At 34.6% G+C, this 25,395-nt stretch overlaps 3 protein-coding genes and 2 non-coding genes across 5 annotated transcripts; 2 read left to right on the forward strand and 3 right to left on the reverse strand.

Moving 5' to 3' along the window:
* Positions 1-11,813: 11,813 nt before the first annotated feature.
* On the forward strand, positions 11,814-14,671 carry SIS (E3 ubiquitin-protein ligase RLIM-like protein). Its single transcript, XM_059572374.2, has 6 exons — positions 11,814-12,211; positions 12,536-12,623; positions 13,053-13,216; positions 13,684-13,744; positions 13,844-13,893; positions 14,340-14,671. The coding sequence occupies exons 1-5, from the start codon at positions 12,086-12,088 to the stop codon at positions 13,858-13,860; spliced, it is 456 nt and encodes a 151-aa protein (XP_059428357.1). The 5' UTR covers positions 11,814-12,085; the 3' UTR covers positions 13,861-13,893; positions 14,340-14,671.
* A 1,367-nt stretch (positions 14,672-16,038) lies between these two features.
* LOC132161919 (uncharacterized) lies at positions 16,039-17,407 on the reverse strand. The gene is made up of 2 exons (XM_059572138.2): positions 16,453-17,407; positions 16,039-16,306 (listed from the first exon to the last, which is right to left on the reverse strand). Exons 1-2 carry the CDS (start codon positions 16,784-16,786, stop codon positions 16,290-16,292), a joined length of 351 nt encoding a protein of 116 aa, XP_059428121.1. The 5' UTR covers positions 16,787-17,407; the 3' UTR covers positions 16,039-16,289.
* A 625-nt stretch (positions 17,408-18,032) lies between these two features.
* TRNAD-GUC (transfer RNA aspartic acid (anticodon GUC)) lies at positions 18,033-18,104 on the reverse strand. The gene has a single exon. It is a non-coding gene; the product is annotated as a tRNA-Asp (tRNA).
* A 1,753-nt stretch (positions 18,105-19,857) lies between these two features.
* TRNAP-AGG (transfer RNA proline (anticodon AGG)) lies at positions 19,858-19,929 on the forward strand. The gene has a single exon. It is a non-coding gene; the product is annotated as a tRNA-Pro (tRNA).
* A 356-nt stretch (positions 19,930-20,285) lies between these two features.
* On the reverse strand, positions 20,286-24,021 carry LOC132191578 (rop guanine nucleotide exchange factor 7). The gene is made up of 7 exons (XM_059606670.2): positions 23,186-24,021; positions 22,942-23,058; positions 22,657-22,811; positions 22,104-22,178; positions 21,733-22,023; positions 21,296-21,652; positions 20,286-21,199 (listed from the first exon to the last, which is right to left on the reverse strand). The coding sequence occupies exons 1-7, from the start codon at positions 23,796-23,798 to the stop codon at positions 20,693-20,695; spliced, it is 2,115 nt and encodes a 704-aa protein (XP_059462653.2). The 5' UTR covers positions 23,799-24,021; the 3' UTR covers positions 20,286-20,692.
* Between the last annotated feature and the right edge of the window lie 1,374 nt (positions 24,022-25,395).

The raw sequence follows: 25,395 nt of genomic DNA on the forward strand, positions 1-25,395 counted from the left end.
TGCATGATTTTTAAGAAGACCCCGAGGCTAATATTTTATGAGCTAAGATAGAACCCTTGCATCTTTATGCTTTTAATTCATTACTTTTTAAAGATTTTCTTTTAACCACACAAATTCACAAAAACCTTCAAGCTATCGGAGTTTCTGGGTTATAGAGGAGACTGAGTAAAAGATTGACTAGAGTTCTGAAGCTACTGCGAGGTAGAAGACAAATTGATTGTTTGTTTGGTATAAGTCAAATTTTTAATACAAACGTTTTTGTAAGTATAAATTGATTGTAATTGTAATCTTTTATAGTAGATCAGTTTCGTGAGTTTAACTATCTTAAAATTATTTTACTTTTAAAGAGCTTTTCACTTTATCATCAAAATTATTGTACTTGATTTATTATTTGCTTTTGTTAATTTGGGCTATTTTGTGTGATTACACTTATTCACCCACTCGTAGCATTATTGAAGGTCTTTGGGTGAATTTCGCATTCAAACCAACGTGCTTTCTTACCAAATAACATAAATACATAAATTTAAAAAGAAAAGAATGTCCGGTTGGATATGCCAAGCAACAACAACCTTTGTTGAGGAGGAAAATTTACCCAAAGTTTCTCCACTCAGAAAAACTGGAGATTTTGTTCAACGTGATCCCCTCCCTACTCCACTTTCTCGAGAAAATTTTCTTTGATGCCAGCCAATCAGATGCTTCTTTCCGGTGTGAACCAATCACTCAGAAGATAACCCAATGATAAGACATAATTAAAGACAAAATAATATGACATTGTCGTATGTTCTAGACAGGAGGTGGAGTAGTAGGCCCCTTCTCTCCCTGTTGACCCCAAAGTCTTTACAGAGAGAAGGAAGCTTCCAAAAGATACCTGCCCCACTAGAGACGTAAATGTCTTGGAAAACGTGTGGCACGGCAGAAGCCAGAAAGCCACCACCCTTCTAGATTTCTACAAACAATTATTTCGAATCTCTCCCATTAAACTAAGCAATCAGCCCCATCACCATCTTCTAGTAGTATATAACAATCGTACACCCGGTATTTCGAAGAAAAGTCATCGCCATTCGCCAGCCTTTTTCCGTCTGGTTTTAAACATGGCATCTTTTGTGGGCATATATGACTAAAACCCTAGAGGTTTATTTCTGTCAAAAAAAAAACAAGCACATATGGGTATTCCTAAGCAGCAGCTGCTTATTCTGCTGTTCCTTATAACGCTTGTTTCATCTTACCAGAAACCCAGAGTTGCAGAAGCAAGGGGGCTTTCTTTAATGCCTCAACAAGGTAAGAATTACCACAAAACCACTTCTGTTTCTCTTAATTTCTTACTGATATGAATGAAGGCTTATTATATTAGTATGTAATTACAGCAGGATCTTCAAGCTTTTTCTCAACGCTGGGGCTTGTTTGCAAGTGTTGTGATGGAGATAAAGGCGAGTGCACAAGTACATGGACAAAGTCTTGCTCTAAGCTCCAATGTTTTCCCTGGAAACTAGACAAGGTTCTGTAATTTTTGTTTTTCCTGGTGTACATACTAAATAGTTTTAGTAATTGGTATAAAATTAGTGGGTTATTTCAACTAATTTCGTTTTAGATTCTGTATTTATGCTACACCTCTTACATAATCAAATTGAATGAGTCCCTGTTACAACAATAAATTCTCTGATCATCCCCAAAAAAAAAAAAAAGGGGGGGAAAAAAGAAAAGAGAAGTTCTCCGATGTTCCTTATGCTGCTGGTCGGCGAATGATGAGTAAATTATAAGGGCCGATGGTGATTGCCTTTGATTGGGTTAAAATTGCGTTTAACATTAAAAAAAAAAAAAATAGTCATTTAGTAAAAAAATTAAAAGCCCATTTAAATTTTCAAAAAGCCTAAAAAAGTTAAAAGTGTGTTTTGGTCATTTTTAAAGTAAAAATGTCAAATAAAAACTTTTAAATTTTTTTACCAAACAGACCAGCTTTTGGTTTGACACAACTTTTTAAATATTAAAAATATTTTTTAATTTTCATAACGAAATCCCAAACATAGTCTAAATAACATTACTAATAAATTATATTGAATTGAATAATTATAAATACTTACTCTCATCTCACTATGTTGACATGGCACTGCCTATTAGTCGTTGATTTTTTTTATTTTTTATTTTTTTTAATAAAATTTGACACAAAGGCTTGTCTACATTCAACCTTGTGAGATGGAAGTTGAGTAATTGGCAATTTTTTTTTTTTTTTTTTGTAATAACACGGGCTACAAGAAAAAGAGAAACAAGAAATAAAACTAGGGGGTGAGTCTTTCCCACTACAGATAAAGATAGAAGAACTAGAGGAGATAGAGCTGGGAATACAGCTAGAGAAAGGTTTGGTTGCAGCCCAATTTGCTGCATAGTGGGCACAAAAATTTACACTTCAATTAATATTCTGAGTTTCCCAAGATGAGGAGGTAGGAATGATGAAGATGATGGAAGCAATATATGGTCAAAGAAATGCACCAGTCTTAGGTAAGATCCAGATTCTGAATAGCAAGAGTGTTGTGAGTACACTTATGAGTGTTATGTCTCACATTGAGAAAATATAAAAGAATAGAGTGCTTAATATACTTAAATGGACCTTAGCCCATTAACTTAGGCTTTTGGGCTAGAGTTGTGTTCAATTATGTATATTAATATACTCTTGGTAAAAACTTCATAACTGCTTTATCTCCCAACAAATGGTATCAAAGTCATGATTACTTTATTGGGACGGGTGTTTAGACGCGTTGGGTTTAGAGTTGTGTCTCAATCCACAACTCTTGACGTGAGACACTCTTGGAAATATAAAAAGATTGGCAAGCGAGCGGGAGTTGAGTCAATGTGAAGAGACTCACAAGTGAGGAGGAGATTGTTGTGAATGCACTTGTGAGTGTTTTGTTCTGTCCCACATTGAGAAAATATAAAAGAAGATAGTACTTAATATACCTAAGTGGACCTTAGCCCATTAACTTAGGCTTTTAGGCTAGAGTTATATTCAATTATATATATATTACTTTGAGTAAAGAGTCCATAACCGCTTTATCTCCCAACAAAGAGCAACAATAATGAAATCTCCTTCCCGAATGAAATGAGACAAACCCAGAGAAACTGCAAGATTGGTTGCCAATACAGCCTGTCATAGCTTTCCTTATCATTTGGGGAAAAACAGCTGAGACCCTCTAGGGTGTTAGCTTAATGGGTTTGGATATTTCGAAATAGGCCCATATAGCCAGACTGCAGATCATTAGTTTGATTGCCTGCAGTTCATGAAAGGATAGGCCCTGCTCTGCTGTAATGGGCCGATGGACCATGAATAGGCCGGTCCGCATTGGTGCATTACTATCTTTTTCAGGCTTAATGAACCAATACGCAACAATTCTTATCATTGAGCAACAGCAAGATTAATGAACCAATACGCAAAAATTCCTATGATGGTAGAAGGATGGATGTCCAAGAATTGAGCTATACAAAAACTTTCACGGCATGATTGTTGATAAAACCATTGAAGAGTACTTCCCACGTACAAGTGAATATCTTGGAGGCAATATATACACAAAATTAATAACTTTCATACTTATCGACTTATCGTTTAGTTAAAATGAATACTATTAATGTTTTATCTGATTTATTAATTAGTTGATAACTTTTTGTTTGGATCAAGATGGAGTGAAAGGGAATAATGCATGTACTACTCTATCCTTATCCTTATGGTGTGCTTGTGACAAAAGGAGAGACTTCAAAACAGTCATCACATTTGTCTTCACCAAATATTTTATCTTTTTCAACTGTAACCCTTTATTACCCCTTACTTAATTCTTCAGATGTGACAGAAATATATATATATATATATATATATATATATATATAGTACTTATCCTTTACTTTTTATTTGAAAAGTTAAAATCTGTTTTTTAATTTTTTAATTTTATTTGATATTAAATTAAGGAAGATAATGCATATCAAAGAATCAGATATTTTATGAAAGACTACGAATATGGTGGGATTAAAAAAATAATAAAAAGTAGATACAATTCTTGCACCAATTGATATGAGATCGAGCACTTGGTGATGAGTGGGACCATTTCTCTCGTGCTCTTAAGCCTTAACGTGTAGTATATGTATGTGTATGCATGTTCTCTATTTTTCCACTCACGACAAGGAGCATTTAGTATCGCAACAACCCATGACCAAGTTTTCTCTAAACTTGTCTCACATTTATCTCAAAATATATCTACCTTTTTTTTATAAAAAAAAAAAAAAATCACATATATTTTTCTAAGAAAATACTAGGTGTAATCATAGTCCTAGCTCTAGATGGATATTATTTTTAAAAAAATCGTGTGAAAGAAATATGGGACAATTTTTTTTTTGGATAATGCAAAATGTTTTCCTAATTTTAGGTGGATATTATTTTTTAAAAACCGTGTGAAAGAAATAAGGGACATTTTTTTTTTTTTTACTTTTTTAGAAAATAATATCCGCACCTAGTACCAGGAGAACACAAGAGATATTATAAAAATGAGGAATGTTAGGCTTACAAACACATTTTACAAAAAAAATTTTACAAACTGATGTAGCACAAAGCTTAGCATTTTCCTATAAGAATACCTAGCATTTCCCTTTCTTTTTACTTTTTTATAAAATAATATTCACTTAATAAGGAAAGCACATAGCATTTTCCTATTTCTTAAAGAAAAATGTTAAATATTTTTTTGGTCCTCGGTGAATATGTTATTTTCTAAAAACATGGTAAGAAAAATAAATACCAATTTCTTTTTTAATTTTTTTTTTTCTGAATAATATTAATTGTTTGTTAATACTTTTTTTTTTTCTTTCTAAAAAGCAAAAAGTAATGCCACGTAATCAACACAACTTCAAACACTTTTTCAACCAAATGAAGAAAAAGAAGCCAAATAGATTTCTAGTAGAATCCATCTTCTTTGCAAAGGTGCCTTGCGTGCTAAGATTAAACTTAATTGAACTTTTTGTGTTGAATCCGTCAAACAGTTAAAGTTAATCCACATAAGAGAGCGGTTCTTCTTTCGTTTTTTCAAGATTACTTGGCAAATTATCTAACTATAACTAGAGCGATTCCTTTTACAAGGTATGAAAGTTTAATTGAATTTGACCATTCAAGAGCGGCGCTAGGACCCCACTTGCAGGTTTTATTTATTTTTTATTTTTTTATTTTTTAAATTAAAAATTTTGGGCCGTCATTATCCAAATAAGTAATGATACAAGAAAAATTAAAGTTCTTCTAGAATTCTATAAATGTGATGTGATATTTAAAATTATTAATAGATTAAAATTTAATAATAATAATTTCAAATTTGATAATAATTTTAAAAATTACGTCATATCAACGAGTAATGTAAATGAGATTCATTGAATCTAACTTGATATGTCTTTCTACTTCCCCATCATGCTATTAAATAATGCTAGTAAAGTTTTAAATGATATAACATCATAAATATTGTTACATACAATAAAATAAATTGAGGCTGTAAAATAATTTCTATACATTAGTATTAATATATAATGTCATGTTATGATGTTATCTTTGTAGAATTAAACTTAAGACTATAATCATAAGACAATGAAGACAACAATAGAAAATTGGTGCATCGTAACTAAACTAGTGTTATGGTACTCTAAAACTAGTTTATATCAAATGGTATATACAACATTAATATCTTATAAATGTTTTACTTACTTACGTGGTTGATCTAATAGCCTTGAATATATATATATATATATATATATATAATAATAATAATAATAATAAATTAATTAAAAAAGAAAAAAAAAAGATGGAGGGTGAGATAAAAAGGAGATTAAAAGCACCCGTTCTCCCAAAACAGGATATTGTATGTAGTACAAGTATGCAGGCAAAAGGACAGATAGAAGCAGTGATAAATATGATGGGGTCATTGACCCATGCTTGAGCAGTGGGGGAGTTTTCTGGGACGGCGACAATCCATGTGGCTAAAAACTGGACACAACCACACCACGCGGCGACCCTCAGTGGTGTACTAACGACTACACCTGCCATGTGGACCCCCTGTTTTGTCATTTTGTGCTTGCTGTCCACACTTTCCCCGTGTAGCCGCTGATCATCGTCATCATTATCTTCAAATTAAATCTTCCTCCCCTATCATCACTCCATTGATTTTCTTCTGCTATGTCTTATCTTATGACCCCGGGAGTGCGATGCTACCATTTTTTTTATCCCACCAAACTAAATGTCACCAAAAACCTTTTTACAAATATCATACATGAGCATTATTTCAAAACAAATTCTATAATAATGAAAGTAACCCAAATACTAAGAATCAAAGCCAATGGATGCCCAATCTCTCCTGGAGCAGATCGAGTAAGCTTTTTTGTGAAGGCTCAAAATCAAGCTTGGGAGAATCTTGAAGCTAGCCTTGTCTCTTAAAGCTACTCATCTTGTTTTGGAAGGAGACTCGCTCGTTATCATATTGGCTTTTTGTATCTAATCTGATTGGCAGATTGAACCAATCGTCAGGGATACACTTCTCAATCTGAGTAAATTTTTATCTTGGGAGGCTACAAAGGTGCACAGGCAAGCAAGCTAATGAAAGAGGGTAGGATCAACAACTCTTTTGGGATTTATCCTCGTAGTTCCCCTGTTTTTTCTCTCTCTTTTCTTGTCGTGTGTACTGTGTAGTTTCCCTTTGACCTGTATTGCGAAAAAAACAAAAAGCCTTGCAAGAGATGCTGTAGAGCAATCATAATGGAGAAAAACTCCTTCCTCATTATGTCCTTAGACTTTAACTAGGCAACTACCACTCGATTACGATTAAATTACTCCGTTAGGAATTGATATTAAAATGAATAGAAAAGTAGTCAAGTGTGTGTTGCACATCACTATTTTAAAGTACTTCTTACGATAATTTCTTTCAAATAATTTTTTTTTTAAAAAAAGATAAGACTGAAATTAAAAAAAAAATAGAAAAAAAAAATATATATATATATATATATATATATATATATATAAGAGGGTGCTCGACCACCTTACAAAATGTAAAAATAAGTGGTCGAACATCCTATAGTTCAGGGGTTAGCTCAGTAACTCAAAATTCAAAAGGGAGTCATCGAATCACTCCTCATGAGTCGTTCGGCCATCCGTAATTTTTTATTTTATTTTTTTACTTAAACCCCTAAAAGTGTCACCACTTTTGTTTCTTGTACCTTAAAAGTTTATAAAGTGACACTAGACTTCACAAACTACCCAACTCTATGTTAGTTATTTTTCATTAATTTAGATGGAACTTGCATCACATGCTGCAAACGACATTTTTCAAACATAATATTCTTAAAATTGCACTTGATTTTTCTCATAAATGTTACATCAAATGATGTATGAAATGCTTAAGAGACTACTTTGGTACATCAAATTATATTTACGAGATGAAATGGCTAAGTATTATTACATATCATGTTATTTATGATGAATGTGATGGAAATTAACGACACTGCTACTGTGGACATTTTAATATATTTGGAGGCAATGCAACACACTACACCATTAGTTAGAGTGTGGCCTTTTCCATCGTTAGCCCTAAGTAAAGCGGGCTAGGCCGATAAGGTCCCGTAGAGAGGGATTGTACGTCCTACTCTAAGGGTTATCTACAGCTAGTGATACTTAATTGTATGAATACTTTATGTAGGACTAGCTTGAATGAAATGATGACACTTACAAAGGGAGTCACATGTTTTAAGAGAAATATTTGCGAAAGTCGAATTTAAAAAAGAACCGTTGCATAATAAGAACTTCTACTTGGATGATAAAATGCTCAAAGTCACACATGCATTAGTACCAGCTTACTTGTTTATTAAGTCCTAGACTTATGATTTATCTTTTCTACCTATAAAATACCTTCATTTTGGGTAAGAAGTGAAAGAAAGCAAAAAAATTTACTTTTGACGGAATGAAGTCTCAACTTTGTTTCATTGTATATATAGGTAAAGCGTTACAATTGAAATCAAACTAGGAAGATAACTCATTCAACTAGAACTAAGAGAATTAATACAACTAGAGAGCTTTAATACAAAAAGAGATAAACTATATAAAATATATATTCAAGAGTGTTGCATTTGGATGCAACCAAACTGGGGAGAAGAAGAACTTCTTTCTGATTCAATCTCTATATCAGAAACAGAGTATGTATAGGAGTGCAGTGCGCTCGAGCGCACTCATGATGAAAACTAGCCGTTACTAGTGTCCTCAAGCACACTAAAGGATGCGCTCAAACGCACTCTCACTTGCTGTGCTTCAACTACTTCATGTTCCTTAACAAGGACCTCAAGACAAATGTGGCCATTTAACGTTATGATATTTATTTGGTTATCGCTTGAGGACTTATTTCAAGGGTTTACAAGTTGTTCTTGGTAATTAGTACTTTTGGGTAAGCTACAGACTCAACATTTGAGATGTGCTTGTGTATTATAAGGTTTAGCAAATGTCTACTTTATAGTGATGATGTATATAATGTAATTATTCAGCTAATGTGATGATTTTTAGTAAATGTTACAGGTGCTGTTGGTGGAGCTAAGTTATGGTGGTGAGTCACTCAGTGGCAGGACACGTGTGAAGAGGAAGGGGAAGACTCTAGAAGATTGCTCTGCATAGCTGGCATCCCTTATCATTTAAATGCTTTATTTTATTTACCTTGTCATTTTACCTTGTATTTACGCTTTGTGTTCACGTTGCTGTGTTTGTAATATTCCCTCAAGCTGTCATTTGTCAGCTTGTGTGAATAGGTGGAATTCTGTTAGAATCATTTCTAACAGAATGCTGGATATAAGGGCTAGGCTAGAGGGGTAGAAGAGCAGATTTTGGAATATTTATATTACCTGAGTCTATGGAGAGTAGCTCTCTCGAAGCAGCTTATTTTTAATATTATTGCACTATGTTTTTTTTTTTCTCCATTATCATCTTCAACCTTCCTTCATTTTGCCACAATATCCCCTGTAAATCTGCACTGCCAGTAAACACCCTTTACAGTAAACTATTTGGTTGTAATAATTAATGTTAATAAAATAAAATAACAAATCATATATATTTCCAAGTCTTAATATTATGATTTTGAGGAGTAGAGGTAATTCATATGAACTTATTTACTTAGTAATAGGTTTGGGGAGGTGTACCGAATTAATTACAAACTAATTAATTTTGGGGGTGGTACACCAAATGCTAACAATGTCTTATTTGTAAGAGCACTCACAATGGAGGAGCCAAGTGGCACTTTTATTTAAAATGGCTAATCAAATTTGTAAAAAACACCCCACATTGGATTAACCAAAAAAAAAAATAAATAAATAAAATGCTACATATAGGGGCACTCTTCATTGGAGCCATTATATTTCTCTCTCCACATCTCTCTTTTCCCGAAATTTTTTCCTACTATTTTTCTCTCTACATCTCTTTATTTTTATTTTTTTTTTCGAAAAGTTGAAAAATGGGATCTTTAGGAAAAATATAGTCCTTATAAAAATATATATAAAAAAATAATATTTAAATTGTATAAATAAAAATATAGCTAATAGGATGTAGGAGGCCTTTAAAAATTAATTAACTAAATTAGATAAAGTAAGTTTTGAAGAACCATTTTACATAAAAATTTGGCTATTCCATTGTAAGTGTTAGGAAGTGGTAAAATAAATGTTCCTCGAAACTCTTTTATTCCGATCACAAAAATAAATTTGTAAATTCTAAGTCTGGGCCCTCTCGGGCATAGCGAGATCTTTTTTTATTTTTTATTTTATTTTATTTTTAACAATTTTTATTATTATTATTATTTATTTATTGTTCCTATTATAAGCAACGTACATGTTGGGTTAAAGCTGTGATAAACTTTCTTTCCCTTCAATTTGATTGATTTGTTTGAACATTTTTATTTTATTTTAAAGATTTTTGTAATTAATTTATTTTTTCTCCTGTACGTGTTTAAGTTTGTTATAGTAACAATTTTTAAGAGGTAAATACCGTTTTACTATTTGCGGTTTGGAACTTTATCAAAAAGCTATATTGATTTTTAAAATTGTCAATTTTTACTACATGGGTTTTGTTTTATTTACAAGTTATAATTCTTTAATATTGCTGATCATTCTTTTTTTTTTTTCAACTCTATCATTTTTAACCTTGCCTTATGTAAATCAAAATCAACTGTTCTTCGTTAGATCACACTGCTCTTTTACGAAGAAGAAATTGACAAATTAAACAATCGATTTATAGGTACCTGAATCATAGGTTACAAAGGGCCTCATCAATAAGAATTCTTGATTCCATCCCTAATGGTACTCTTAGCGGAATTCAATTATAAAAAAATTGAATGACTCCAAACCTATTAAACAAGGATTCGGTTGATGATCTTATCTGCATACCAAACTTGCCTAAAGGCTTAAAGGGACCATTTAACAATAATTTATAAATCCTTAACTCATTGTTTATACAAGTTTGATTAGTGTAGAAGAATTAATTAATAATCTTCCTGTCCATAATTAATTTAGGGTAAAGTCCACATACCCCCTCAAACTACCACCCAATTGACAATGTCCCCCCCAAACTTTCAATTGTGACAATGTCTCCTCCAAACTACCAAAACATTGTCAATGTCCCCCCTAAGACTAGCAATAAGACAAAAATGCCCCTATAGATTTTTCAATAAGACCCAAATATCCCTATAAATTTTTTTTAAAAAAATTAATTTTTTTAAAAAACGAAAAATTTTAATTTAAAGATAATATTTAAAAAAAAAAACAATTTTTTTTAAACAAAAATTTTTAATTTTTAAAAAAACTATTTTTTTATATACTTTTAAAAAACAAAAAATTTCATTTTATTAAACGTAAATTTTTATTTAAATAAAATTATAAAACAATTTTTTTTTTTAAAAAAAAGAAAATTTTCAAGTTTTATAAAAAAAAAATAGAAGTTATTTTAATTTTTTTCTTACAAAATTGATTTTAAAAAAAAAAAATTGGCCATCGTTTGGTTTTCTTTTCTTTTCTTTTTTTTTTTTTTTTTTGTTAGTTTTAGGTTTTTTCTAGAAGTTTTAGTTTTAGTTTTTTTTTTTTAAAAAAAAATTTACTAAGGGTAATTTCGTCATTAAGGGAAATATTGACAATTTTTGGTAGTTTGAGGGGGACATTGTCACAATTGAAAGTTTGGGGGGACATTGTCAATTGAGTGGTAGTTTGAGGGGGTTATGTGAACTTTCCCCCATTCATTTATAATAAGATATGAAGAAAGCATTTATGAGTTGCAAATGATGTAGTGTAATCTCAGAGCTTTAAAGGGAGAGAGAGGCGTTTGGTCCGACAAGATAAAAAGATAAGGTCATAAGGGTCAGGCCCCCTCTCTTTTTTTAAACATCCAAAAAGAGCCAAAAAGACAAAACAAGCTGAGCTTTGAAAAGTCAGAAATGGGTTTCAAAGGGGAAAACGGACTCTCCTAATCGTAAGGGGCAAAGGCTAGGGTCGTTATAATCCACTAGCGTACTCGTGGCAGTGACAGATTGAGACATGTCAATAGGTCCCACTTGGGGGCCCTGATTATTCCACGTGGCGCAAATCTGTCACTTGCCTTTACGACTTGAAGGACGAGATCGTCGGCGAGATTGAATATCAAATCTATTAGTGGAAAATTAGATACAGAGAAAAATGAAAAATGAAAAAAAAATAAAAAGAGGGTTTTATTTTTTAATTTTTTTATTATTTTGTTTTTTAATTTTTGACCACGAGAGCCGACTTTTTGGGCTTATAAAATGGTGCGAGCGACGGTTACGTTTTACTCGATCTTTCACGAGTCTCTCTCTCATTCTTTTTGTTGTTCCGTTAGCTTCCTTTAGTTTCTTTAAATCAGTCTATTTTCTGTTTGGCTCCCGGGAAAAAAACTCTCGCCGTTTCCATCTTTCAAAGTTTTTTCTGAAGGTTCTTGTTGCACGCGCATATATATATATATATATATATTTATATATATACGTACGTACGCATATAATATATACAAAGCAAGACCAGGTGGAGGGCTGAGAGAGAGGTTTTGGAGAGGGAGAGAATGGAGGGTAGGAAGCAAGCGACGTCGTATTCTTCTTCGTCTTCCTTGACTTCTGAGCTTTTTGGGTCCAAAGAGTCGTCGTCCAACTCTGGGATTTTCGGGTCTATATTTGCGCCTTCGTCCAAGGTGCTGCTCGTCTCTGTTCACTGTTTCTTTGTGCTAATTGATTGAGTTTATATGATAGAAATCTGTGATTTTTCAATTCAATTTTGATTGCTCTGCTTTAGTTTACGTTCTTTTCTTTTCTGCATTTCATGGAAGGCTAAACGGAGTTGCATAAAGAACTTTGAATGAATAGCTATTTATGCTCTGTATATTACTTTTCTGTAAGGTTTGCTAAATTGGGTGAATGTTTTTTTGGTCTTTGGATTAATGCAAGTCATCGAAAGAAATGAATAAAATAGATAAAATTGTGTCTCAAGATTAGTATTTTTTTTTGTCTTGGTACAGGTGTTAGGCAGGGAGGCCCGGCACTCTGAGGTGACTGGAAGAAAGCAGGATTCAAAGATTGAGTCATGGCAGACAAAACCTGGAGCAGGTACAATGTCAAATTGTATCTAAAATCGTACAATCTGAGTGTATTTTTGTGTAAATATTAACAGTTTTTTTGTTATTTCAAGTTATGGGGTTTCTTTTCACCCTTTTTTAATTTTTGGTTCCATTTGATCAAGAAATCCTAAATGAAAATCTTTTTTAGGTATCCTCAAGTTTAGGTCTTTAATACTATTTCGTTTAATTCAAAAGATATTTATTCAAATGGTTCTTTTACGGATAAATATAGGCCTAAAATTTGTTTTCCCTGTGGTAGATTTAACATGAGTTCTGGTTTAAAAACCAAAGTTTGCAGATTTAAAGAAATATTAATCCAAATAAGAAATTTTGGATTGAAATTTCTCAGAAATTGCCTGAATTCTCAAATTCGTGTCCAGAAATCGACTCCCTGATTGAAATTTTGTTGTCTCTGCAGATGATCCCTATAAAAGCATTGACGGCGAAAGTCAGAGCATGCCAAATAGAGACATGAGTTCCATTTATCAGGAACAAAGAGTACAACCGTGTCATCTCAGTTCATCAATCTATTACGGGGGCCAAGAAACCTATTCTCATCCCCAGAGTACCCAGAGCTCTGTGGTGAGTGTACATTTATATATATATATCAAACACTTTTGAGCATCTTTCTTGAAGAAAGATCCGCAAGCCTATTAAAGCATGGTTTAGTTTTTGGAACATCTTTTATTGGACATAACTGAGTCTTTTTTTTTTTTTTTTTTTTAGCACTTCTAAGATCAGATTGTAGTAAAAAATAGATCTTGTCCATCAAAAATAATCTTGGTGCTCATTTATTGAGTCGAATTGTTTCATCCATTGGGTACTTGGGCAAAATCCCTGTTTGGAATTAATATTTGTTTGCAGTACTGGCAAGGAACAGTTATTTTAGTTTAGAAAATCGTCTGGACTTTGAGAGCATGTTCTGTGCCGCAGTCATTGTAGTCCGCAGAGGAAACTGCACAACATCATTAAATTTGTTTTTTTTCCTCAATTTTAATTTTAAGTTTTAAAAAAGTTCTGAAATGTGCTAAAATTTGTGAATTTCTCAGTATAAGAAAGATGGGGGAGAAGATGATTCAGGGAGTGCTTCAAGGGGGAACTGGTGGCAAGGTATGACATTATCTTCTATGGCATATGGGTGCATGAGTAGGCATTATGAGCATGATTTCACTGTACTAAACTTTTTTTTTTTGGTCTTTCTATTTGCAGGGTCTCTCTATTATTAAGAGCTCATTTTGCCTAGGCATATACTCACCAAGGTACAAGTCTGCTCCATATTCATTGGCACTTGAGCTCCCATCATGGATATTTTCTAGGATTTATTCATTGATCTGGCTGTTTTGCTTATTGTGTTCTCTCGCTCTACTCATAGCTCAAAGAATTTGGCAGAACTTTTGTTTCTAAAACTGGAAATTGCCCTCTGTACTTCTGATAATATTGGTCCTTCCTACAAGTTCCTTTAGTTTTGTTGGAATGATAAAGTCGAATCGAGAAATAAGGGTTTATCATTAAGAGGGTTGAAAGCAACCAAGAAATGTTTAGAAGCTGTTGGAGCATAAATGGAAAACAAGTAGCATGTATATGACAACATGTTTCAACTAGAAAAGTTTTTCTTTCCTGCTCGAAGACAAAAATTCCAATTGATTTTTTGAGTGTCCTGTATTTTCCACTAATGTTGAAGTTGATTTTGAGTGTTCTTTTGCAGGTATATAGAACATAGGGTAGCAGCATAAATCTACCTTCTGTTATATGGAAGATAGATGATAGAAGGCAGATCTTTGTGACAGCTAGCTGTTTGTTGCCTCCAGCAGCTAAACAACAAAATCTTTACTTTGAACCTATCGCGCTAGATGCAACTAGTTATTCTCTATTTTTACTGCAACAGATTCTGAACTTGGTCTTTCTACTGTAAAGGATAATTGTTCTGGGGAGACTTCTTCATTTTCTATGATCCAGCTACTTTAATGTAGTTGAAGCTTCGAGCATGTAGTCACTTTTGTTATCCTTATTGTATGGTTGAACTTGTTTCTTGCTTTATTTCGGCTTTGTACAAGTGGGTGGAGTTTTGTTTTAAGCTTCTCCTCCTCCTTTTACATCTGTGGTTGAAATTCCCATGCATCATGACTGGTAGTTAAGAGATATCGTTTTATCATAAAGTGATTTCGGATGATAACGGTTCTAACTTTTTCAAGGGATAACGTAAATGATCCTCCTTGAGATTGTGACACAAATACAGGCACCCTACAATCACCTTGCCTTCACTCTCGTATGGACTTGGATATTATTTATGTACGTATAACCACCCTATAATAAATCATCATGCTCATCTCTTGTTGTATTTCATCACTTTGTTGAATGAGCTACATCTTTTCTATGTTTTCTTGCATCGGGTAATAATAGGCGTCATTCTCGTATTTACTTAAAATTATTGAATTTAAATTTAACTGTAATTTTAAAAGTTATATTAATTTTAAGTGGATATAAAGGAAAAACAAATGTAATATCTATCATTACTCTTCTCACTTAATTTCCGAAATATCCTTAAAACATCTAACATTTTTTGTAGTGTGTTTTATTAAAGAGTAATTAATACTAGAAATTAAAAGTTTTTATTCCACTATTATCCTACAATGGTTTGGACGGTAATATCAACAATGTGGAATAAAAAAAGTTTCTAACATTACTCTTCATTAAATCTCTACATCTGTCCTCAAATTATTTCCCATTTTGCCCCTTGATGCCCCTAGTTGCTGGACTTATACATTGGATGCTAAGAGAAATGATATATACTATAGTTTTGTCTTATTTTTATTTAAGATGTAACATTATTATTTTTTATTTACTTTCACTTCATGAGGTCCACCTTCGAATTAGCCTTTATTTTTTTAAAATAAAAAAATTAAATGGCCAATCGAGATTTCCACATCATTGAGGTATTACTCAATTATTAAATGTTAACGAAAACGAGTCAAACACGCAATCCATATTCCTTAAACAGTCAAAACCTTTTAGTTCATGATACTCTGTGCAACTACTTCCCTTACCTCCGAAGTTGGATTTTTGTTAAGGGCCACGTACGCTAAATGTTAAATCACGCTTCAAATGGGTGGCCCAGTGAACACAACCCAGCTTGCAATCCTGTTCAACACTTGTCTTCCCAACTGTCGTTTTTATTTGTCATGTGAGCCCAAGATTTTGATTCGAGTTTCCTTCCCTATCCCAACACATCTGACCCACCGACTCACGCAGTCCTTATCCATGAGGGGTAGGGGGGATGCTTTTTGGTGCTCGTTAAAAACAGATTTTAGTTTCCAGACAAAGATTCTGCGGCCACATATATATATATATATATATATATTTGGAAAAGTCATATAAAAGAAAAGTGACTTTGAATTTAGGATGAGTGTCTCTGCTATGTTTTCTTCTTTGAATTTCTGCCATTTTCCTTTGTAAACAGGGCATGCAACTTCTTTGAATTGACAACTGATAACTAAAGATAATTCTAAAAGCATATATATAATATATTATATATGGAGCCTGAAGGCATACAATCTGCTGGCTTTTATTGCCTAAATATACAAGCTGAAACTACAGCCACCACTACCAGCTCTTTATGCCCTAGTCCATGGCCTTCAGCACCTTATGTTCCATCAATTCAAGGCAGTGTGTAAGCTGCAATATTAGCAGTAGTGGTTTTAGAAATCATCAGATAAAAAAGAAAGAAAGAAAGAAAGAAAAAAAAAAAAAAAAAAAACATTTGGGAGTAAATTCAATAATAGATTTTTAGTGTAAATTATATGACAGTCAACTAGACTCACGTCCACACTTGTACCCAACTGGGCGATTAGGAATGTTGCAGCGCTTGGGGATGGTGATAGCAATCTCAGGCTTGACTCCCGAGCTTTTGGCGGTGTCAGAAAGCAGGACAGCACATAGACAACTTGGGTTTTGGCCTATTCTCTTCACCTGGAGGCAGCAACTGTCAGGAACATCTGCTTTCGCATCTTGTGCCGCCGTTGAACAAGGAGCAAGCTTCAAAGCCTCATTGTCTGGAGTAGATTTTCCACATGCGCTTGCCCCATCAATCCTTTCAACCCCAGCAATGCCGACAATCAGCAGCAATCCCAGAAGGCAGATTAACTTATTCATCATTGGAGTCTCCAATATTCCTATATCTCACAATGCAGCAATCCTTTCCCCCCAACGACAGCTTTTTATACTACAATTCGAGCTAAAAAAGTGCTCCCTCCAATCACCCACTTCGTCCTAATGGAGCTTGCACTAAAACATAGAGAGTTTTCTTATTGCATTATATACTTCTTTGTAGTCCAATCAAGGTTGGTGTCTCCACTCTCCAATATCATCACTACCATCCCTTCTACTCAATCCTTCCAGATGCCACCATTAATGATAGTGGATGAACTGGAAAGGCTTAGAATCGACCACCTTTCATATCGAGTCCCTAATCTCCGATAATTGCAATATTAAGCCTGCTTACTTTATTTATAGCAATCCTATAAAGAATGTGGCAAATCCTAATACATTTACCATTAAGCATTTTCTATTTTTATCCTTTCATAGATGAACCTACTGACTTGGGCATTGAAATGTTCTTGTCTTTGTTTTGCAGGTACGTACTCTACTCTTGACTGGATTAATGGAAGACGGTCGACTGTAATTTTACTGCAATAATAAACGTAGCCAAAAGGTCCCAAACTCTTGCAAAATGGTAAATAGTATGAAACCAAAAAGGTTTTGCGACGAATGCCTCTGGTCTACCCCATCAAGCACCATAAAAATGCCACTACTTTACAGTTTTTAATTATGTTTCACCAGTGCTGTCTATTCTTCCACCAACTCCACTAAGATCAGTATAATTGAGAATTGAGACATCTGACTTCAATGGGTTAAAAAAACCCACACACTTATTTCGTTGATTCTATGTCAGAATAGTTACGAGGAATCGTGTGTCAAATGCCGGGCATCATGGGCAATTCATTAAGGATTTCCTTAATAAGAAAATTATCAAATTTCAAAATACAGTTGATGCAAATTAATATTATGGCTAAGCAACTCGATTCACAATATCCCGCAAATAACGATTATAAAGTACGAGGTCAGTGAGGATTCCCTGAAATTAGGAGTTTCAATTAAATTTAAATAGCTTGCAATGAACAGGTTTTTGTCTGAGAGCCTAATCTTGTGCATATTCAACTAATTAAATTAAGAGATAATTAAAGATCAAGGTTGTAGCCATCTACTAACCATCTGATACAAACAAAACGGGTTATGGGATTTGAGAAACCTACCGGCCAATTTGAATCAAGCTAAGCAACAGCAAACGACGAGGGACCAACAGAAAAGAAATGTTGACATTTTAATTTGAAAAAAATGGTTTCGCCGTTGCCGGGGATCGAACCCGGGTCACCCGCGTGACAGGCGGGAATACTTACCACTATACTACAACGACCTTGTTTGTTAAATTTATATTAAGCATTATTAAAATTATAAGAGATCTTATGAGATCTCACTCTGGCTGGTTATGAGGACGGGTTAGATATGCTATCTCTTTGGGTTAGTCGAAATGGGCTGTAGCCAGTCCGCTCATTTGCAGCTGAGCAAGTAATTGGGCTGGTTGGTTTTAATGGTAGAATGGGCTTCCAGAGATGGTCTGCAATTGGCCGAAGATAAGGGAATAAGCCCAAGCATATCTCAATCTTAGGCTTTTCTTTTGCTTTAAATATTGTAAACCGTTGATTCAGACAGAGCAAGGATTTTTACCTCGTGGAGCCTTGTTCTCCCAAAACAAATCATAAAGTCACTACATTTCCTTCTCTCTCTTCTGAGTGTTTTAGCCTTTAGGTAGCCACAGCCAACGAGGTGGACAAAGTTTTCATTAAATTGGGTCGGAAGAATTTCGTTCGACCTATTCTATAAAAGTGATGTGTTACTTTTTTTAATAACATAGGAGATGCATATTAAGTTTATTCTAACTTTGTACCTACTATTAAAAAAATATGTGCATCTTACATGTTTAAGGAACACATGCCATTTTTATAGACTAAGTTGGAGAAAATTCCTCCATCTCAGTTTGGATGAAAACTTTATCACAACCAAATAGTTGATAAGGTTGGCCTAAGGATGTTTAAATAGACTAAATCTCGCGTGTGCATGTCTTTGATGTATAGAAATCGCAAATTACTTAACATAAAAGAAAGGTAATCAATCACTAGGGTTTCTAACACTTAGTGATCGATCAAAGCACTAGGGTTGATCGATCACTCAGGCCCCAAAATGAACCAAGTATTAAGCCAGGTTTGTTTTCCATATTTGTCAGCCAATCTCCCTCCACTTTCAATCGAAGAATTGAGAGATGCGTATCTAAAAAGAGAGTTTTTTTTTTTTTTTGGGGGGGTAGAAGGCCCAAGGATAATCTTTCCATGACTTCAAAATTGTTTGAGAAGCATATGACTCATATTAGGTTGCTGGAGTCTTCTGTTGTATTGAGTTGGTGGGAGTTCTATATCTTTGTGTAAATTGTTTGTGAGTATTATTAGTATTGCCATATATTGTTGTGTGCTCATTTGTGTTAATCATAATATTCCTAGTGTTGTGATGCGAGACGTTGTTAGTCTCAGTGGGCTTCATGTGAATATGTAGTTATAAGTACTTGTTATATGTTATGCATCATCTTGCTGTATTCTTAACTTGTTACTTATAAATACATTTGTATCCGATTGTGTTTTAAAGTGCTTGTTTGCTTTTGTTTTATGGTTGAATAACTTAGGTTGTCCAAAATAAGAGATTGTTGTATTTTATTTATTTTGGGCTAGCCTAGTCATTTGGCCCATTTGTAGACACTTGACGAAGCCCATATTTTCACCCTATATATAAATAGAATTAGCCCATTTATTTGTGTATTTACGGAAGAGAGTATGATCTCCTCCCACACACAACACTCTGCCTTTGTTTTAGTCATCAACGCACGAAGGCATCCAATGGAGGGCTCATCTTCACAAAGTCGAGGTACTTTCTCTGTTTCTCAATAATTATTTTGCACATTCATTATCGTTTAAATTCTAACATGGTCCTTGAGAAAACACCATAATTGAGAAAACATTAATTAAAACACCTCTCTTGCAGGCTTGCAGCTGTACTTAATGAGTGAAGTCAACGCTTTACGCTTACAATTGAAAGTGTTTAATTTAATAGATGCATAATATGGGCATTTGGTCTAGTGGTATGATTCTCGCTTAGGGTGCGAGAGGTCCCGAGTTCAATTCTCGGAATGCCCCATGTTTTTCTATTTTGAGTACTGAGCTTCAGGCCAAAAGTAGAATTAGTTCTCTTTCTCAGTGACAAATTGACAGTTTTAATCAATCTTGGACTGCAACACCTGATCACATTTTGTGTGTGTTTTGAGTTATCTGTGAATATTTTTATTTTGAAAGAGAAAATGAAAATGCTATAACAAACAAATGCTTTTAGAGTCTGTGAACAACTGTCAAAGACAAAGTTAGAAACCGAACTTTCTCGTTTATATGTTTACCAAAAGCACAATTTGAACAACAAAAACCTCTGCAAGCATGGGAGACCTGCAAAAGTTCGATGACTAATTAGAAAAACCAAGACCAACATGATGTATATTATGTCTGTCTACTACGTACATTTTCTAGACATCTATATCGGGAGGTGTCACTATGAATTTATGTTTGATTGATTTACAAGAGATATAATTGAGTGTTCATCTATTCCCCCCAAGTGAGTATATAGATCAGTTGTTTCTTTTCTGTTTACATTCCCAGTTCAAGCCTGGTCAATGGGAAACAAACTCAAAAACTATAGAATTAAAGAATGCTCGTGAGAAACATGAAGCATTCAACTCATCACTGTTACAGACATCTCGTTACAACAAGAACTAAAGAACATGATAAACCTTCCCAGTATCATATACACCTTCTTGTCTACCAAAAAAAAAAAAAAAACATTCATAAAAAGAGCTGGCTTACAATACCAACACTCAAGAGAACGAGTTCGAAAGGTCCAACTCAAGGTTTATTATTCTTCCACAATTGAGGCCTTTACTGGCGAGCTTACAGCTTTTCTGGTACAGTCTGCAGACTCTATTCCAGTTTGAGATGCTAGTGCTTCTAGTATTGTGTTTGATATTCTATCCAACCTCTCAATAGGATTGTCACAGTCCTTTTTATTCGTATCAATACTAAGGTAATCTGTTAGAACCTTTTTCACGCCTATCCCGCGATGTGGAATCTTGCTGCTAGTGACGAATGGCGATCTGTCTCCATTTGCAGGGCTAGCTCGCTGTGACGGTGAAAAGCTTGGTGTGGTGAAAGCTGTTTTATATGGAGTGCTTGAGACAGGCACTGAAAATGATACCGGAACGCTCTTGTGAGCAATCGCACCGACTTTAGAGAGTGATGAGAATTGATCTGAATGCTTGGTCAAGTCATCCACGTATAGTAGATCGTCGATACGTGCTATAATATTGAAGGCCAGGCTCTCCAACACTCTTGAGTAGCTCTCAAGAATTGATTTCCCAACGTCCTAGATATCAGAATAAATTTGATCAGTTCAGTGTCAAATTGAAATTAAAAGACATTAATACCACATTTTTCTAACTGGGAAGGAAAATATTAGAACCTTGTTATATTGGATTTTGCTCATATCTAAGGTTGTCTGTGGGAGACCAGGGAATCGCTGCTTCAGGCATAGCAGTAGGCTTTCGGCTCTTTCTGCAAGCAATTCCCTTTTTTCTGCATCAACCATCAGCTCCTTTACCATTTCCCATGATGACTTTGAATTGGATCGGGTTGTATTATTGGCAGGTTTTGAGTTGGTTCTTTTGCGAAACACAAAGATTGAGGCCTCTACTCGGTTGGCAATCTCTATAGCTTGATGTTCAGAAGATAAATCAAGGCAATCAAGCAGACAGTCAGGATAAAATTGGTCCGATGATATATATCGATAGATAAGATCTCCCAAGCTGGCTCTTCCATTCTGAAACCAAGTAGAAACAACAATTCAACAACCATGTTTCTTTCAAAAGTGTAACACTAGAATATATTTGGGTTTTATACCTTCGGAAGAGCTTCCATATATGATTCATGGACTTCCATATCAGCTAAAGAAATACTGTTGATTGCCATGGCAGCTTTTAAGATTTGGTTCGTACCATCGCGCTTGTGCTGCAACTGCTTTCTTGAATCTTCATGGAGGCCACCAGGAGGAACTCGGGGCACAGGCAACCACCACTTCTCCTCTTGGCGCTGAAGTGCTCTTCGGAAAGAGGATGAACCATCAGCATCTGGAGCCACAATCCCTTGGTCAACATACCAGAACTCTGTATTGATGAAACTATCCAACACTTCCTGCAGAATGGCCTTAAATTCAGAATGACCTCTTGAAACTGGATGCATTTCACAAAGTAAAAAGTTCTGGAGAGTCTTACAAGAAGCATGTTATCCAATTTACGCAGTGCTGGGAGATTCACGTAAAGATCAGAGCGGGGTCGGCAAGTCATGACCTGAATTACAATACGAAAAAACAAGTCAATTCACTCTTGCTTTAGTTTGCACTACACATTTAACAATGAGGATTTATGTGGTCCTAAAAACAGACAGGTTAAGATTTTATTTAAACATCTCTCCCATGGGAATTTAATGCACCATTGTTGATTTACATTTGAAGCAACACATCCACTATTTGCAATGCAGCTAAAAAGGAGAAGAAGTGGAGCCAAAACTATAGAATTTGAATTCCCAAAATGCCTCAAACTCAAATTGTTGACCTTCTTTTGAGAGGTTGACTAGCATATACAGGAGTTAACATGATGGGGCCACTTTGTTTCTATGGGACATTCAGACTTGCCCACAAAGCAGTAGCCAATTAATTTGCAAATGCATCTAGCATGAGTACTTAGAAATGATTCTGCCTTGCAATATGATGGCAGGACCAAAAAAGATTAGATAGCCATAAAAATCCACAAAGGAATTAGATTGTACCTCGAGTTTGCTTCCATCTGGAAATGTCTGCAAACTAGGTATCAACTCGACAATGTAATCACTAACACATAGAAGCCAATCCATCTCCCTTCGCCACATTGCTTTCTTCTCAGGAGCTAAAGGTTCCAACCTCCAAAGCTGCCCAAATAGAGTGGCTGCAAAATTAACCGGAGAATTAGAAATCCAATGCAATGGTAGTTATATTCAAACCACAACTAACTTCCCACAGAAATGCGCTGCAAATCAATGTAGCAAGAATTAGAAACAATCAGAAAGATGACGTACCACAAAGATTGGTAATGGCATTTGAAATAGCCAATGCCGTGGAAACCCCATTTCCACAACCCGACATATCTTCTCCAAGCAACAATTTTGAAAACCTTTCCTTCATCAACTCAATCTCTATCATCCCAAAAACCAAAATCAGATCACGGTAAATATCGTTTCAACAATTTTGTTTGTTTGTGACTGTATGTGTGTTGCAGGGCGGAGAGAGTGAGAGAGAGAGAGAGAGAAAGAGAACAAAAACCTGGTATTGCTGAAACTTGTTTCTTTAATTTTCTATCACCCAAGTGCGGTTTTTCTTCATCCTCAGCACCATTAGTACTCGCGCAGTCTTGTATCTCAGCTTTCTGAATAGGCCAACCCAATGAAGGTGGCGAAGATGACTCAGAGCTACTGTGACTCTGTTCTTCATGCCCTGTCGTCTCAGATGTCAAAAAATCAGAGCTTGAACTGCTCTCGCGGCGCGCTTCTTCAATCAAATCCCCAAATGTTTCAATCTGACCCCCATTTTCCTCATTCCTATCTTCAATGCCATCATTCCTTTCAATCAAACCCTCCATTGCAGCTTTCCCTTCTTCCAGAAAAATAGGCGAAGCACAAAAAACAGAGTTGTTGTTCACTACCATCCCATCATTCCGAAACCCTCTCAAGCAAAACCCTTTTGAGAAACTAACTCTGCAATAGAAATTCCGAAGAGACTTGGCTACCCAAAACCTTAAAACGCAAAACGGGTTCGGGTTACCAAAGCTCCTGAGCCTCACCAATGGCAGACAAAGCTTGAGCTGCTGATGTTGTTGTTGTTGTTGTTGTTGTTGGGTTCCTTCTCTTTCTTGTTGGTGATTGAAAGCTCTACCCATAAGGCTGCAACCATGTCTGACAGTGAAGGGATGAAAAAGGATACAGAGAGAGATTGGGGGATATTTTTCTTGCAGAGGAGCTTTGCACTTTGTTGTATACTTATATGTGAAGGTTGAAGCTTGTCATGATTACTGAAGCTTGCTCAAGCACATGATGTGAAAGAGACGCGAAGAGGCTCTTCTTTCATCCAATTACATTTAAGAACCCTCTCTAAACTCCACCATTTTTACCCTGTTTTTAAACTATACAACTATACAAGAAACTGCCAGCGGCTCTCCCTCTCTTGTACCAATCGCTTTGCTTTGGTTTGCTTAAACAATGCCTTTTAAAATGTATTAATTATGCTAATGTCGTTTGAAAAATAGAATAAACAAATGTCATGGGAATCGTGTAAGCGACGGATCTGTCAATGATGTCTACCAATTTTAATCTCCACGACATTCATAACCTATTAAGAAGCTCTTGATAGAGAGTTAAATAACTAGATTACCCTTACCTCCACTTCACCAAACCACTCTTGATGACCATTGCATTATCTTGCTTAGGCTTATTATGGTCTTTACAATTTACCATGCTTCCGCTCCACTTTGTCTGTCATTATGTATTTTGCAAGTCATCTTTACTTTACTTAATGTAAAAACAAAGCATGGAAATTTGAGCCTCCTCCTTTTATTTACTCTTTCTTTTCTTTTCTTTTCTTTTTCTTTTCTGAGCTTTTTTATACTTCATTTGCTTAATAGGAAGAAAACATGAACATGGGGTTTTGAATTTTTGAAGGGTGGAAGCAAATCTTTGTTACAAAACAGAATGTTTATTTATTATTTTTTTACTTTTTTGTTCAGGGTACGACATAAGAATCGCAGGCCAGTTTGGTGAATTGAGAGGTAAAATGGATACAAGATAAAATGAGGAAACTACACTAAGTTCTCAATTTACCATTCAACTTGTAATGCTCACCTCAATCTTTCAATTTGTTTAATGTTTTATACCACTCTGTTAATTTTTTTTTTTTTGTTAATGTGACCCACATGTGATGTAAAATGTTCATTATAACTTCATAAAATTTATAAAAATATTAATTAAAAAAAGAAAAAAGAAAACGCTCGAAGGTGATCCATGTCCAAACCAACAGTGAAGAGTGTGTGAGCTTTTTTTTTATTTTTTATTTTTTATTTTATTTATTACCATCCCTTGGGACATCATATAAGTATGTTACATTTAGCACAAAGGAAATTATAACTTTTCAATTATACCTCTCTTTACCTTCTTTTTTTTTTCTTTTTTTTTTTTTTTTTTTCCCTCCCCTTGTTGATTCAGCCCCATGGCCCATGTATAGTTTAAATTAAGGATGCTTCCCAGGCACAAAAGAGAAGAAAAAAAAAAAAAAAAAAAAAACCCACTATAAGAATTCTTGAATTGCAGTTACTTCCATCACCATCCCCAGCTCAAAAAGGAATGATGAGGAGAATGAGAGTTGTAGTTGGGATTTCATAATAATAGCCTCTCTACTTGGCACCCTCTATTTTGTTGTAACTTTCCTTGCAAGGCTTTTGTTTTACCCAAAAGCTCTCTGGTAGACCGGTTCCACTTAAAAAC

This window comes from Corylus avellana, chromosome 10 (genome assembly GCF_965113065.1).
Source record: "Corylus avellana chromosome 10, dhCorAvel1.hap1.2, whole genome shotgun sequence".
Lineage (NCBI taxonomy): Eukaryota > Viridiplantae > Streptophyta > Magnoliopsida > Fagales > Betulaceae > Corylus > Corylus avellana.